General features: G+C 39.1%; 1 protein-coding gene across 6 annotated transcripts in view; it reads left to right on the forward strand.

Annotated features, from left to right (window-relative positions):
* Positions 1 to 14956, forward strand: part of GAB1 (GRB2 associated binding protein 1) — a 103387-nt gene that overhangs the window by 47015 nt on the left and 41416 nt on the right. For all 6 annotated transcript variants that reach the window (XM_082051101.1, XM_082051104.1, XM_082051100.1 and 3 more), the window contains exon 2: positions 12988 to 13282. In XM_082051101.1, the coding sequence (XP_081907227.1) occupies positions 12988 to 13282 (295 nt within the window). The remainder of the gene's footprint in view (positions 1 to 12987; positions 13283 to 14956) is intronic.

Here is a 14956-nt window from a genome sequence, read left to right on the forward strand (position 1 = left end):
TATTTTTTCTGTGTTTACTTGCTTTTCGTCATGTGATGCTTGCGGCAAAAGACTATTAGTCCAAACGACAAGAGCTGTGAAGTAAGACTTCTCCCAGCAATTGTCGAAATAATTGCTTCATTTATAGACAAAAAGACATAAAGCTTCCTATCTTTTCACTTACTTAAACTAAATGTGCAAACTTAATTCAAGGTGAGTCTGGGAAGAAGCATGATTATATCATCATATAATCATACTACATCGGCAGTTCTAAAATTGTGGTTTGACGTTGTTGTACATCTTACAGTTCTTCTGTCACAATTCACGTCGTGAATAAGCCACTCCACGTGATTATATGTGCCACCTTCTAGTTACTTTGTTTTCTTTTTTCCCCCTCAAATATGCAAACTCCTTAATTTTTTTTTTTTTTTTTTTAAGGAAGGATTCATGGACCCTTGGGGTTGGCCATTAATTTTAGGCCATTGTATGAATCTTAGCTACTTAAAAATAGTCATGGAGCCAACCTTGCTTCCTCTCAGGGTTTATCAGTTGGAAGCATCTTCTTTTTATCCGATGTGTAAGCAAAGACCTCTCTGGATTGATGATTTGATCTGTATAATGGAAAATCTAGGCAGGATATCCTTTCTCTGTTATTCCTTGGTGTGATGGCATCAGGTTGTGTCTTAAAACAGGGGAAGGGAAAAGGAGGATCCTATTAACAGACAAAGTGGTTTCAAGGGACTCTTAAAATGCAGCTTTGCGGAGAACCTCGTGTTTGAACTCTCCTTGTTGAACCGTTTGTGTTTCAAGCTGCCATTCTAACATGCCAGTGGTGGCTTCTGCTGAAGTGCTTGGAAACTCGCACATGTGCAATACGGAGGTCTCGCATTTGGAGGTCATTGTGGATACCATAGTGAAATCCATATCATGAGGGACTTCTCTGTAGTTACTTTGAGCACTTGCAGACCTTAATGAAATATGGCATTGATGGTCTAGACCCAGTCTTACACTGGAGAAATGCAATGCATGAGCTTCTGCTGCAAATAAAAGAATATTTCTAGTGTAATTCCATAATTAAAATGCATCTAAAACCAAGCAGTGCTTAATGTGCAATAGAGGTGCAGTGAATGGCTGATAAAGTGTGTGCATAGGGTAGCAAATATATTCAAAATTATGTTGGAACATTATTACAACCTTGCATTTCAGCATACTTGTAACTATTCTACTGCAGAATTTCCTAGCCTGAAATTTCGCTCTATGATTACAAGGCAGAGGATGTTAGCAACTTTTGTGATTGTGGAAGAACCTTTGATTTATTTGCCTTGTGTTCAGGACAAGTCTGTAAAAATGACACTGACTTGTATTCCCCCTGTTCTCCTCTCTAGAAAATACAGTATAGCTCTTATACAAGAGGTGAGTCCGAGTCAGTTCATTCTGCTTTTATCACTGTGAGCCGTATGTGGTGTGGGGTAACCGCAAAGGAGGAACCTGAGGGCTTTGGGGAGGGATGACAGAGACAGGATGCGATTGTGGCTTTGCAAAATAATAATCAGCTCGTACTTGGGGTGCACCCCCAAAAAAACCATTGAAACTAATGAAAATAAATGCTTTAATTGCCTATCTGGACTTTGGAATCTCTAACTCTCAAGTGTTCATGGCAAGATGTTATTACAATTTAAAGCACAAGAATTTTTCACTGGTAATGAAGATATCTACGGGGTTATTGCTTGGGCTGTTACATGAGGACAGAATAAAGATCCCTCTTTCTACACCACAAAGTGCACCTTGGCTATTTAGAATTAGCAAAGGTTGTTTTCATATTAGCAGGTTGTTCTGTGACTTTCCATCACCACATTTGTTTATAGCTTTAACTGCAGTGTTTAAATTAACGGCTGGTTACGTTTCTTATCAGAATGTCATATCATTCTGTGGGATACATACTGATTATTGATTTAAAAGCTCAGGTGATAAAAATATTTGGGAAAAAAAGATAATGCTGTAAGAAACTTCTACTGTTGTTTGCACTGTTGGAAAATTAAGTTCATTGTATATAATAGCCTGGTGACTGACTTAAATGCAGATTCTCAATATATGCAAGAATTTGTACCTCTGCGCTCTTAATAGCGTGTTTCGCAGTTCAGTCTCGTTGATTTAATATCTAAGAAATGTTTTGAGTCTGTGTTGATAACATGCTTTTTAAGCCACTGTTGAAAAACCAAAGCAAGGGAAGTTTTTCAAATCTTAAGCCCACCCCTCATGTATTAAATCATTCGAAATCTTACAATTGCTGTTATTTTCAGTCCATTGTGTCTGCTTCCTGTTGGTCAAAGGTTACGAGGATAGGGTGGTGTAGAGTGAGGTGGGAAGCCGGCAGGAAAAAGAAAGCTTTGCTTATTTTGGGGTAGACACAACTACAGAAATGGCCAGGACATTGCTTAAATTTTCTGGAGACTTGACGAGGTAAACTAGAAAAAAACCCTGTTCTTGATGTTGTTTACTTTTCTGCTTTGTAGCTTAGGTATATGGTGAATGAATTGGACTAAGTAAACAGAGGCTTCCTTAAAGAATGTTTATCTTTTTGCTTGACAGATGTTTTTTATTCAAAAAGAGGTGTAGCTTTTGTTTTGATTTACAAGCTGACTGGGTGAATTCTGTTTCTGAAACGTCAGTCTAAACCTGTACCTGTTTGTTCAGTTGTATTGCTAACTCAAGAAAAAAAAGAAAAAGAAAATAAAATTATGCCACAGAGTGCAAATAGAAACTCTGTGATGTATCGCTTCAGTACGATACAGGCGTATGTGGGCATGCGTGGGTGTGTTGATACGGCCCTGTAAAACACTTCGTTTATCTTAGTATTTGTATCGTTACTCAAGAACCATCTGTAACTTCTTGGCTGTCAAAGCCCTGGTGTGAGCACTGGGGTTGGTGAGCAGGAGCGCGGTGCTGTGAGCAGCCCCGAGCGGGGCCGGGTCCCTGGAATGCGGATTCCGGCAAAGCCCTTTGGAGGATTTGGTTTCAGAGCAAATATGGGTTCGGGAGGTGGTTCTGTGGTGCGGAGGAAAAAAAAATACATTAGTTTGTTGTGATGGTTAAATTCTACAAAGCTGTCGATCTAATAATATGTGACACAACAGTACTGTTACGGTCCAGGAAACAACAGGAAACTCTTTGTTTTGTGTGAGTTGATGAGAGCGAGAGGAGCATTTTGTAAGCTACTCAAAGTAATTATACTGAAGAATTTTAAATAAGTATGTTGGTGTGAAATTAAATTTGCTATTGGCCTGTGATGTAGCTGGTTTTTAAATTTCTTAACTCCTTTGTTCCTACCATTGAGTTATTTGAATCTGAAAGTATATTGTTTGCAGTATTGGAAAAACAATATTTCTGTTACAGTAGAAGCTCAGTTTAATTACCATAGTAAAAACAATTTCTATATCATAATGTCTTGCAAATAATTTTGACTGTGTGCTTCTTTATATTGAAATTAATTTTTTTCTGGAGTTCTTTAGGTCAGTTTTGTTCAGAAAAAAACTCTGCTGAGCTTAATTGCTAATTATTCTCAGTCTTTGAAAGTAAGAATGTATATGTTGGGCGCAATGCTGACTTTTACCATAGCTTTTACTGTTCTTAGCAAATCTTCCTGCTGTGCCTGCACACTTGGTTCATGCATATTGCAGATCTGATGATTTGTAATGGAAAAGCTAATAATTTTTGTTCCAAAATGTAAACGCTGCACATACCCTTCCTAATTCTTCCCCTTCCATGGACTAAGGAATTCCTTGCAATATCTCACAGCATTTAAAAAGGTCAGTGTTGGTTCTCCCTGTAATACCTTGACAGAACAATAGATTGCCTTTAGCTTTCCCTTTGCAATGCCTGAGTAAAGTGGCTTGAGTAAGTGTTGGTCCTTTCGTTGCTGTAATAGTGGCTGGCTCATTTACAAAACAGGCTCAGGCTCCTGCTTTAGTCTACAGATTTGCAAAAATTTCAGCTAGTGCACAGCCTTGCTCTCCCAAAGAATGAGTAAGGATGGAGTGTCAACGTGTCCCATTTCCTTTAGAGATTTCTATATGCGTGTTAATGGGCGTGTAGGAGCTTTTTTCACTATGCATATAACTAGTAGGCTATTTAGTTTGCAGGTAATTTATAGAAATTATGGGGGTATCCTTGCACTGCCCTCCTTAATTCATTGTTAAATCCCCCTTAATTCATCATTCCCTATTGAAGTTGGAGAAATGGCTGCTTCTGTAGCTCAAATCCCCTGTCTTTTGTGGAGGGTACAAAACACGGTATTTAAGCCTATGAACATTTTGCTGAAGAGTTGATACACAGAATGCCTGGCCTCTGTCATCTATGGAAAACTCTGTTTTGTATGCAGCATGAGCATGCTTGAGTGCCCCAAACATGAAGCCGTGAAGCATGTGTTGTGTGTTTGTTAAAACTGCAGTGTACTTTAGAGGACCTGAAATAGCATCAGAAATTGCATGTTTTTACATAGTTCTGGTCTCTTGCTTTTTCCTTGTATATAAGCCTTTCACAGGTGCTGAAGATAGATATCTATGCAGGCAAGGAAGGAGGGGAGGAAAGAAAAAAAAGAAAACTGAATCTGTACAAAATATTACAAAAAGCACTTGGCTTGTGATCTGGAAAAATGGGGATTTTTCATCCCTTATTACAAAATGTCTGTCCTGCTAGGAATTGAGAAATAAATAGACAAAAATATATGCTGAAATATTTCATCCCTGGCTATTAACGAGAAAGCAACTGTTGATATCGATGGAGTGTAGGCTTGACCTTTCAGCTTTAAATTAATTGTGTCATTACAAATCCTCAGTTTTTTTATTTTTCTGTGCATTGCTCTGATGTGACTTGTCACAAGGTACACGGCGCAGGACAGTGGAACTCAAGTCAAACACAGCACGGCTGGTGTCTTCTCTGGCTTTGTCTTCTTAAGGGGGTCTTGCCAGCACTGCAGGAGTCCTTGTGCTAAGTAATGTTCAGACACTTAAAAAATAGAACCTACCCTGAGTGTTTTGCTTTCTTAGATTAAGACTTGCAGGGGGCGAAGTGGCTTTAATTAAGAACTGATGAAAAGGCTAGAGCAACTCTAAAAAAAAAAAACCAACAAACAAACCTTTGTCTGATGAATACACAAAGCTATTACTTTTAAAATAAATCCATGTGATGCAAAGCTAGATTGTAGTTTGGTTGGGTGATGGTAAATACTATGACAGAGGCTAATCTTTAGGAGGAACCTGAAGGAAGGCGATATCCTGCTCTTTCTTGCTGATTTGGGGAGCCTTCAGAAGTTGAAGAAGGATTAGAGATGCCAGAGAGAAAGAAAAATGCACTAAATGTGATATAGAGTGATATAGGTGGTAGAGCAAAGCAATAGGGGGTGAATTGCAAGAAGGAGGAAGTCAAGTAAGTGCATTGACTTTCCTAAGAAGAAAAAGCCTAAAAATAGGAGAAGAGGCTCAAAACTGCAATAAAGCAAGTCAGTAAATGGAGAACTTTAAAATAGGTGATGTGATTGGAATGAGAGAAGAGAGATTGTCCTGGCAGTATTATTTTAAACAGGAGGGATGTGGGAAAGGCCAGAGAAGGGGGGTGATCAGAATATGCTTATGATTAGAGGGGAAAAGGTTGCTTTTTGGGAACGTTCTGAGAAACAAAGCAGCAAACCAAAGACCATGTAGATGTGTGGGTAAGGGACCTGCAAGAGATACATTTCTTATGGCATAAGGAAAAGTCTTAGGCCATGACAAGAGCTGTGTTTTGATTGCTGGTGTAGCAGTGAGAGGATATGTCAAAGCCAGTATCTGTGGTGTTGCTGGCAAAAGCAGAGTTAGGTCTTAGCCACGCAGGGTGGGGGTTGTGAAGCAGAACAACTAGAAGTGAAAAGGTAAGTTTGCAAGTCATTGGAAATGACAGAATATTTATAGGTATGAGAAGTGGATGCAATGATGTGAAAGATGGAGGGATGGTCTGGTCACTGGTCCTAGTTTGGAGATGGTGAAATGAGGGCTCGGGTCCTGGCTCTGCTGCAGATCTGCCTTATTGCTCTGTATATCTCTCTGAATCGGTTCTCCTTTGGTGAAGGAAGATGGTAATTCTCTGGTGTGCAGGAGTATGGCAGAGAGAAATTTGTGTTTGCCGTTGGAAAACGTCTGACAAAGTGCAGAAAAGTAATGATTTATGGAAGTGACTGGTGCTACCAATCATAATAAGGATCAGTTTAATGTGAATTGGATGATAACAGACCTGGCTGCACAATTACACTGGGAATAGGCATAACACTTTGCAAGGGGAGAGAAGCAAGAACCCACATGTAAAATGGAAAGGACTATGAAAATACTCAGTTTTAGATTCACGAAATGAAGCAGCAGTTAGTGCTGCGTTGTCCGAGTTGTATTTTGCCTCATTTTTGATGCTTTAATTAGGGATATAACACTGGGAGATTAGCTCCCACACTGGACCATCAGTTACAAAGCGGTGCTCACAGTTAATCTGTGTGGAAGGATTGTTCTGCTGTATTTTCAGTGTTTTCTTTTGTTTGTTTAACAAGCTAAAGTTAGAATCGGCAGCACAAGGCTAGAAAACGGTGACAATAGTTTGAAAACAGGAAATTTTGGCCTTGTGTGTATTCGGAACAGATGATCAGGATGATGGCCAGGAGAGTGGAAACTTCCACTGAGACTGTTTTTTCCTTATTTTGCTCAGTGAGAAAAGATGGTGCTTCCTGGAAAACAAGTCTTAAGTATTTAAAGAAAGTTAAAATTTATCCAGTGTTTTCCTTGTATCACATTTGTTTGTTTTGCAGCCATCTGTTTACACATCTTGGTATTTAAAACTACTAGAAGTAGAATGTTTGGACTACTGTCAGATCTTGGAAATGTAATTTCTGCTGTTAGAATTAAGATACTAAACATGCTTTTTTGTATTCGGTTGGGTTGTTCTGTCTTATGTTAAAAAAAAAAAAAAAAAGAAAACAGCACCAAAAGGCATTATTTTTGCAGAGGAGAATGGCAGTTGCCAGTAGGTATTATGAGAGTGATTTTTCAGAAGTAGCTAGTAATTGCGTATCCTTCAGTTCTGGTGCTCATGATGTGGCCTTCAAAAAACAATTACAATATTTCCAAAAAATGCTTTCTAAAAAACACCTCTTAATTTATTTCGATGTAGAAATATGGAAGTGTTAATTTATTGGGAAAAATGTCAGCTGGTATTTTGACATTTCACCGAGTTTGAATTAATTCTGCAGGAGTGAAGAGTAGCAGGTGGAAAAAGTAAAGTTCTCTACTTGAAGTGCCATTACCGAATGTGACCTCTTGTAGCTGCCTGCTGGCAGTTCTCCCAAATCTGTGCTTTGTGGGTTGGAGCTCCTCAGTGACAGCTGTCCCTGCTCTATACCCACCACAAACAGGGTTTATAAAGAAGCACACTGTGAAGGAACACTTAGTTTTATTTCATTTGAACTTCTAATAGGATACAGAGCACAGGTCTACTACATGAGTTGGTGAAACTGCCAGAGATGCTCTGGTGATGAATAGAACACCTGGGCACTAGAAATGCGGAGGCAAAAAGGAGCTTCTCTTTGTGATGCTTCTTCACGATATTTGTCAAAGACATGTAGCAATTTCACTGTTGTTTAACCTTCATACTGGGAAAAAAGTAAGTGGAGAGGGATGGATGAAATGGGAGCAAAAAGCATGAAGAAAATGAAATCTTGTTCCCAGCAGACAAGTGAAAAGACCTCAGCAGTAGGTTCAGGACTTAAAAAAATGTGCAGGAGAGCATTTTGAAGTAATTTGTCTTTCCCCCTACTTCTCCCTGGTTCACAGTCTGCATCTCTTCTTCATACTTTGTAAGTTCTCTTAGAGCAAGGAAATGTTTTGTTGTGTATTTGTAAAATATCATCTATTCTTCTGGATCCTTCTCTGTTGACTTGGATAAGTCACTTCTTTATTCCAAGGCTTAGTTGACTCCTCTAGGAAGGGAGGATGCCAAATACTGCCCTTTTAAAGTAATCTGTGGAGTCCAGAGGTGAAAGCCTGAGCATAAATGTCTGCACACTTGAGTGATGAGGAAGAAGGCCCGAAATTTGTAACTTTATTTCTGGGTCTACTGGTTATATATGAGGGAAGGATGTATTGGTGATATTACCGGAGTGGGATGTGGTACCCTCTTCGGCTTAGCCAGTGCTCAACAATTTTGGAGAGTGTTTTTTTGACTGGATGCTACCCAAGAGAAAAAAGGTGGTAATTGTGCTAGAAGAGGAAAAACAGCTTTAAATGACGTGAGGATTATGTGTAATAATACTTAGCAAACCAAAGAAGGACATTTTACCAGTTTGTCAGTAAGCAGAGTTATTTCACCGCATTATAGCAAATACTGTAAAAAAATTGTTCAGAAAAAGTTGTCTCTGATTTAACATTTGTAAGCTTTTATTTAAACATTTCATGTAATTATTTTGGTCCCTTGAGCAACAGCTTGAGGGGATCCAAATGAAAAGTTAAATCCCTTTTGAAACATACATGTAAGTTATCAACTCTTTCCTGCCCCTTCCTCCTTCCTTTCCCTCTCCATTTACACATACATCCCCTATTTCCTATGTCTTTGAACTACGGCCAGCAGCTGAATGAGGTACATTGCAAGTATATGTGACAGGGGAAAAAAAAGAATCCATAAGCGTAAAGACGAAGGGGGGTATAGCTAAAGTGTGGTTGACAAGTTCTTCAACAGATATACCTCTTGTAAGATTATTTTGCAAATCCTCTTCACTGCATATAGGTTTAGCTACAGTCTTTCAAAAAATAAAACAACCAAGACCAAACACTTCTAAATAACGCTTTCTGCTAATTTCTTAGCTGATTCGCTCACTTTAAATCAGCAGTTTGCATATATGTGAGTGGAAGAAGGAATTGTTGCAATTTCTTGGTTTTGCTTTGTAACCTACTCAAAATGCTCTGTGAAAAATACTGATTTCCACTGTTGCTTTGATCATTTGATGCTCTGTGGGTGAGCAGCTTGTCACATTTTAGACTACTTCAAAAACAAGCAAACAAGCTTGTTTCTATAGTTATGATGGTCTCATGATACGATGGTCTCATGATCCAAACGGGACAATGTTTGGCAGGAGCGGTGATGTCCTGTGTTAGACCAGCTGATACGCTTTGCAGCTCAAAGGAGAAAACAAGCTGAGGGACACACAAGGCCTTTCTTACTCTGAAACAAAAGCAGCAAACCTCGTTAAGCCTTGTTTTGTAGTAGATTATTTTAGAAGTCTGCACAAGCTCTTGGTGAACTCGAGTCCCATGGCGTTTGCCATGCCACACTTTTAAAAGGAACTTCTGAATTAAGTATTTGATCTGCATGCAGTGTTTTGTAACTAGGTGTTAGTACATTTATAAAATATTTTTTTAAACTCTTTAAAAAAATCTTCCATTAAAAAAACCACCTTCTCTTTCTTTGCTAAAATAACTTTTTAGAATTAAACTATATTGGTATTGTGACAAAATGTTTAAATCCTATAACCTACTGGCTGGGTTTTTTTATGACTTTTCAAACTTAGTGCAGTTGGCTCTTAGCACAGAAAACCAGTGTTTGATAAGGTATCGCTGATAACAACAGTAACGTGACAGATAATTAGTACCTATAATGTTCCTGTGCTTTAAACCAGTTGCCTTTTTTTGTGTGATTGTGATAAATAGTTGTATGGTCTGTAACATGCTTTATGAAAGAAAATGCAAAATTTTCAAACAAGAATGTCCAAAGGGGTAAAAATAATAAAAAAAAATAATTTAAAAAAATCATATTTGCATAAATATGGATTTGCACGTGTGCACGCTCTCTTTTAGAGATTTCTTTTTGGAAAGCAATTACTGAAGAAGCTCTTTTCTTAACGCACATAGCACAGTATTATGTACGTCAGTGGGGCAGTGTACAGCTTTCGTTACGACGACAAATACTGAAATGTTAAAAATAGATCAAGCTTTAAGAATCCCAGATATTTTCAAATAACAAAGAGTGATTTATGTGGGCTCATTTTGCACTTTGACAAAATATAGAGGCTCTTTTGTACTATGATTAGCAAGGGTGCTGATGTCAGTTCGCTTGTCTAGCTTTAAGCTTTATTCTGCTGGTAAATTGTGCTTTGTACTGTAATCCAGAGAACCTTTGTATCTGCCTTATTAGTGCATAGTTTATGGAATTGCTTTTGTTTTTGAATATAATCTGTGCCAGTTTCAGTGAGTGTGACTCATTATATGACTGAAATAAACATTCACATATGCACTATGTGAAAACTCTTCAAAAATAGTAGCAGGTGCTGGTAGGCTAAATTCAATGTTTGCAGTACTTTATAGCTGCTATTTTGTAGCCTGGAGGGCTGAAAGAAAATTCTATTTAGCTCATTGATTTTTCCAGATTTTTAAGAGTCCTATTTACTGATTAATGCTCAACAGAGATCGTCAGCATTGCTAAGAGTTTTTCACTCCTTGACACAATCCTAGAAATAAACTTCCAGAAAAGTCACGCTTGGGTTGGTACAGATTTTTTGGGTACATGAATTGTGAGCCGAAATGCATCTTGCTTCTCAATAGCTCTTTTCCTTCTAATCTCTTTCCTTCTGACTTCAGCTTTGAAAATTTCATCTGAATGACTGAAGGCTGAGGTTGAAGATAAAACTGATTTCTGAAGCAACAGGGTCTTGGCAGTTCGGTCGGTAACTGTTATCTGTGATCGACCTTGTCTGGAGAGGGAACCTCTGATACTGAAGTTTCCTGTTATCCCAGCATCAAATTTGTCACTTGATTTGGAAACAGGAAACAAAACAAACTTTGCTGGTGTTTTTGGGTCGCTGTTAAACAGTGCTTATCAGCTGCGCTACTAGCAGACAATCACATTTGAAATCTAAATGGATGGAGTTTCATTTGTTATGTCTTTGGTGTTTTACTGTTCATCCAGTTAAACTTATTGCTACTGTGGAAATAGTTGCCTGACACCTTGGCTTGGTTCACACAGTTCAGCATTTGAAGGGAGATGCTGTATTCACAACTACAATAAATATACTTGTTTTGTAAAGTATGAAAGTTATCTTAAGATCAAATAACTTTTAAAGGCTTGGTAGTTGGAAAATGGATCACAAGCCTTAATTAAGCTGTTTGGTGTTTCTCCCTTTCTGCTGTTTTCTGCATTATCTTTTCATAAGAGCTTCCTAAGCCTGATACCCAAGAAAGGCAGAGCCGCAGGACAATGAGGGTTTTGTGAGGCTCTGGAGCAAAGCTGACAGTGCTGGTTCGAAGCTGGAAGATGGGATGGCAGCGCAGTTCTCGCTCTTTGTCCTTTGTGTCTTCCCTCCGCTAGTTTGTTTGTAGGTAACAGCTCCAGAAAAAATGATATGGAAACTTTCTTGTGCCTCAAGAAACTGGGTCTGAATCTTTTCCTAATATGTAGTAAGAAACTCTTGTTTTCAAAGCTAAGTCCCAGTGTGTAGAGGACGTCGCATGTCTTGAGCTCTTCTGGGACCATGCTTGCTGATTTTGTTCCTATTTGGTTAGCATGCAGCCAGAGCTGACCAAAAGAGTTCATCCGCCTGTTTGGTTTGGTGGTGGGTCTTTTTTATTATTATTTTTTCCTGTTGTTTTATGACTTCGAAAGGACTCGCTTGCAACCTTGTTGAAGTATTCTACAGAAGTTTTAAATAGGACACCTTGGGGCGTGGTGTGAGTCTGGGGTGGCACAGGTGGTGGCGACTGCATTGATTTGTCTTCATCTCCAAGTTTGCTAAAAAGTGTAAAGAAAACTCAAATGAACAAACGAGGGATGGCTCTCCACTGCATCCAGGCTTTCTAACTGTGAACACAGCGCACCTCATCTCGTGGGCCATGGCAGAACGTCTGATTTCTTCTACCGTGCCCACTGTACTGGCATTTGTGCATAGAAGAAAGCCTATAGCGTAGGATGCTGTATTGCTGCGAGAGCTGAGGAACCAAAACACGGCCAAGTGGGGCAGTAAGGTTGCTGTTGGTAACACCAGGGCAGTTGTATGCAAGCCTCTTGGTTTGAGTTAGCATCTTGGGAGGGAGTTACGCCAGGTGGTGGAGGCCCATAGGAGTGAAAGGCCATGCGGGGGTTAGTTGGAAGATGAGGCATTTTGATTGTGCTTTTCTCCCTGACCAGCTTTCTGTCTGCAGCGGCGGGAAGGTTGGTGTAACAAACACAGCGTCCGGCTGGGAAATCTGTTTCTTCTGTGGATGTGCTTTTCACAGAGACTGTTTGCATGCAGTAAAACTAAAACATTTGGTCATTCTACCCATCTCTAACGTTCTCCAAAATAGTAGTGCAGTACTACTTCTGTAAGGAGTGCTATTTTAGAAATATTACGAGGTTCTGAGTGCAGAGTTCCCCTAACATCAGGGTGAGCATATGGTATGAACAATGTCTGTCCTTTAAATGCAGGCCGCTATCAATGAGTATCAGTGCAAAAGTCGGAGTTAAAGTGCATGAGCCCAAAGCAGCAGATATTGGAAACAAGACACTATATTAGTTATATTTTATTAGCTTATTATAGTTTACATACATAGTTTATTAGTTATATTTTATTATGCCTATGTCAGCTTCCTCCAGAAGTTTGTTTTGCGTGTGCATGCTTTTTTTCCCCCTCTCCTGGTCCCCTCCACTCCTTTTCTTCTTTGCTGGATATGTCCGTTCTCATTTTGTAAACAGTGACTTAATTATATGTCCCTTCTTAAAAGCAAAGCTCAAATACAGAAGTAATAAACTTTAAAATACAGATTCACTAATCCTCTAGTCTGCTGCTGTAACAACACATAAATAGATTGTGTCAAATATAGGTAACTGGTGTGTAATCTCTTCGAATTACAATTGAACTACTTATTATTACTGAGTTCAACCAAGGTTGAAACCTTACACAAAAGGTAACAGCCTTAAAGTATTTTTTCCTACTTCTAATTTTTCTCCTTTTTTTCTCTCTCCAATTTTCAGGCGTGGAAGAGGAGATGGTTTGTGCTTCGCAGCGGCCGTTTGACAGGGGATCCAGATGTATTGGAATACTACAAAAATGACCATGCCAAGAAACCAATCCGTATTATTGACTTAAATTTGTGTCAACAAGTGGATGCTGGATTAACGTTCAACAAAAAAGAGTTTGAAAACAGCTATATTTTTGATATCAACACTATAGACAGAGTTTTCTATTTGGTAGCAGACAGCGAGGAGGAGATGAATAAGTGGGTTCGATGTATCTGTGATATCTGTGGGTTCAACCCTACAGATGAGGGTAAGTTCTGTTGTATTTTCTGAGAAAGTGCAATGCCTACACACAAAGAATGTTTCAAAGATGAGGTGGCTATCTTTAGCTGGCATTATGTTTTAAAACTTGTATGCATTGGTTGTGAAACTTCTTGCTACTCTAAAAAAAATAAGCAGAACAGAGGGAGATACTAAGAATTTGTTACAAATTAAGTGAGCTGTAGAACTTAGATGATGCTCTTATGTTTGACATGATGTTAGGTCTTGAGAGTATTGGGAAAAATCTTTTAAGTAAAATCATGCAAAACAGAAGTTCATCATAACCATCAAAGGAATCCTATTTGGTGTAGAAACGTATGGTTATGCAAGCAGGAATCAGTGCAAAATGTCAGGTTTCTAGAATTACCATTTCTCTGTCTGCTTTGCAACTTGAAAAAAAAAAAATCAACCCCCCACTGGCCAGAACAAACAAAAAATAACTCATAGTCCTCCACTATCCAGCTCTAATCCTACCAAAGTAGGTGTTGTATGAAAGCAGCTCGTAGGAAACAGGGTGGTGTGTTTAATTCGTACAAATACCTTGTGGGCATTGCTTTTCCTGAATCCATCCTTGTTTATTTACTTATTATTCCTGCATTCCTTGTGGAGATCAGTGGGTTGCATGACTGGCTGTAGCTCTGTGCACAGTCGCAAGAAAAGATTAAATAGGAGCAATAAGAGGGTTATAAATCATGCCTGACTGAAGGGGCTAGAATTAAATCCCTGGGTTTTTTTATGATTGTGGATTTAGAGAGGTGGGGAAAAAAAGGCTTGCTTTGGTTACTCCAGCCAAATTTTCAAAAATGACTGAAAAATACTGTTGCTGCCAGCAAAGGGGCACTTTTCTTTCTCCTTATTCCAGTTTTGAATTAAAATTCTGTCACAAAAAACTTGTCTACGAATTACCACCCTAATAGCAAATTCAGTGAAGAGTGCTTGTTTTGACAGTTCCAGCATGTTTTTGTGACATCTGGAACACAACCGAGACCACCCACAGCACGTTTTCAAGAGCAATTGCCGTGTGATTCAGCAGTGATTCAGTGTCTGCCAGGCACCCTGTATGTATGGCAGAGAGGGAGGCAGGTGGGCAGGAGATGTTCAGAAATCAGGGGTTCTGGGGACAAACTAGGAATCTGGGGAGTGAGGAGGAAACATGTTTACCTGGCAGCTCTTGTGTCTGTGAGAGTGCAAAGGAGCACGTGTTCATTGAACGGAGAGGTAGGGTTACCCCAAAGCCATGAGACCTTTCCTTGCTGAGAGCTGCTGTGTTGCTCATCCGTACTTTTCTGTTGGTGTTGCATCTTCTGTTAAGCTGAGGATGAAACATGCTATGAATGCAGTGACAACTATCAGTGCCCTCACGGGCTGTTCAGGCCAAAACTGGTTTTTGCTTCGGTCAGTTGTATCAGTAACTTATTGCCATTGTGTTCTCATTGCATCTTCTGTCTTTGGCGTTTTAGCTTTGTCTGAATTACCCTAGCGCTTTTACATAGCTGAGAGCTGACCGTACTGCCTGTTTTATGGGTTTAGTAGTGTCCTGCAATGTGGTGATGAAGAATTAAAAAAGGAAAATCAGTTGCTGAGTGTCTGTGTATCGCCAAGTTCTTGTTTTAATGAGGTAAATCTTCATAATAATGGAAAACCGAGTCATAAACGTACTTTA

Source organism: Streptopelia decaocto (assembly GCF_964273445.1).
Source record: "Streptopelia decaocto genome assembly, chromosome: 4".
Taxonomy (NCBI): domain Eukaryota; kingdom Metazoa; phylum Chordata; class Aves; order Columbiformes; family Columbidae; genus Streptopelia; species Streptopelia decaocto.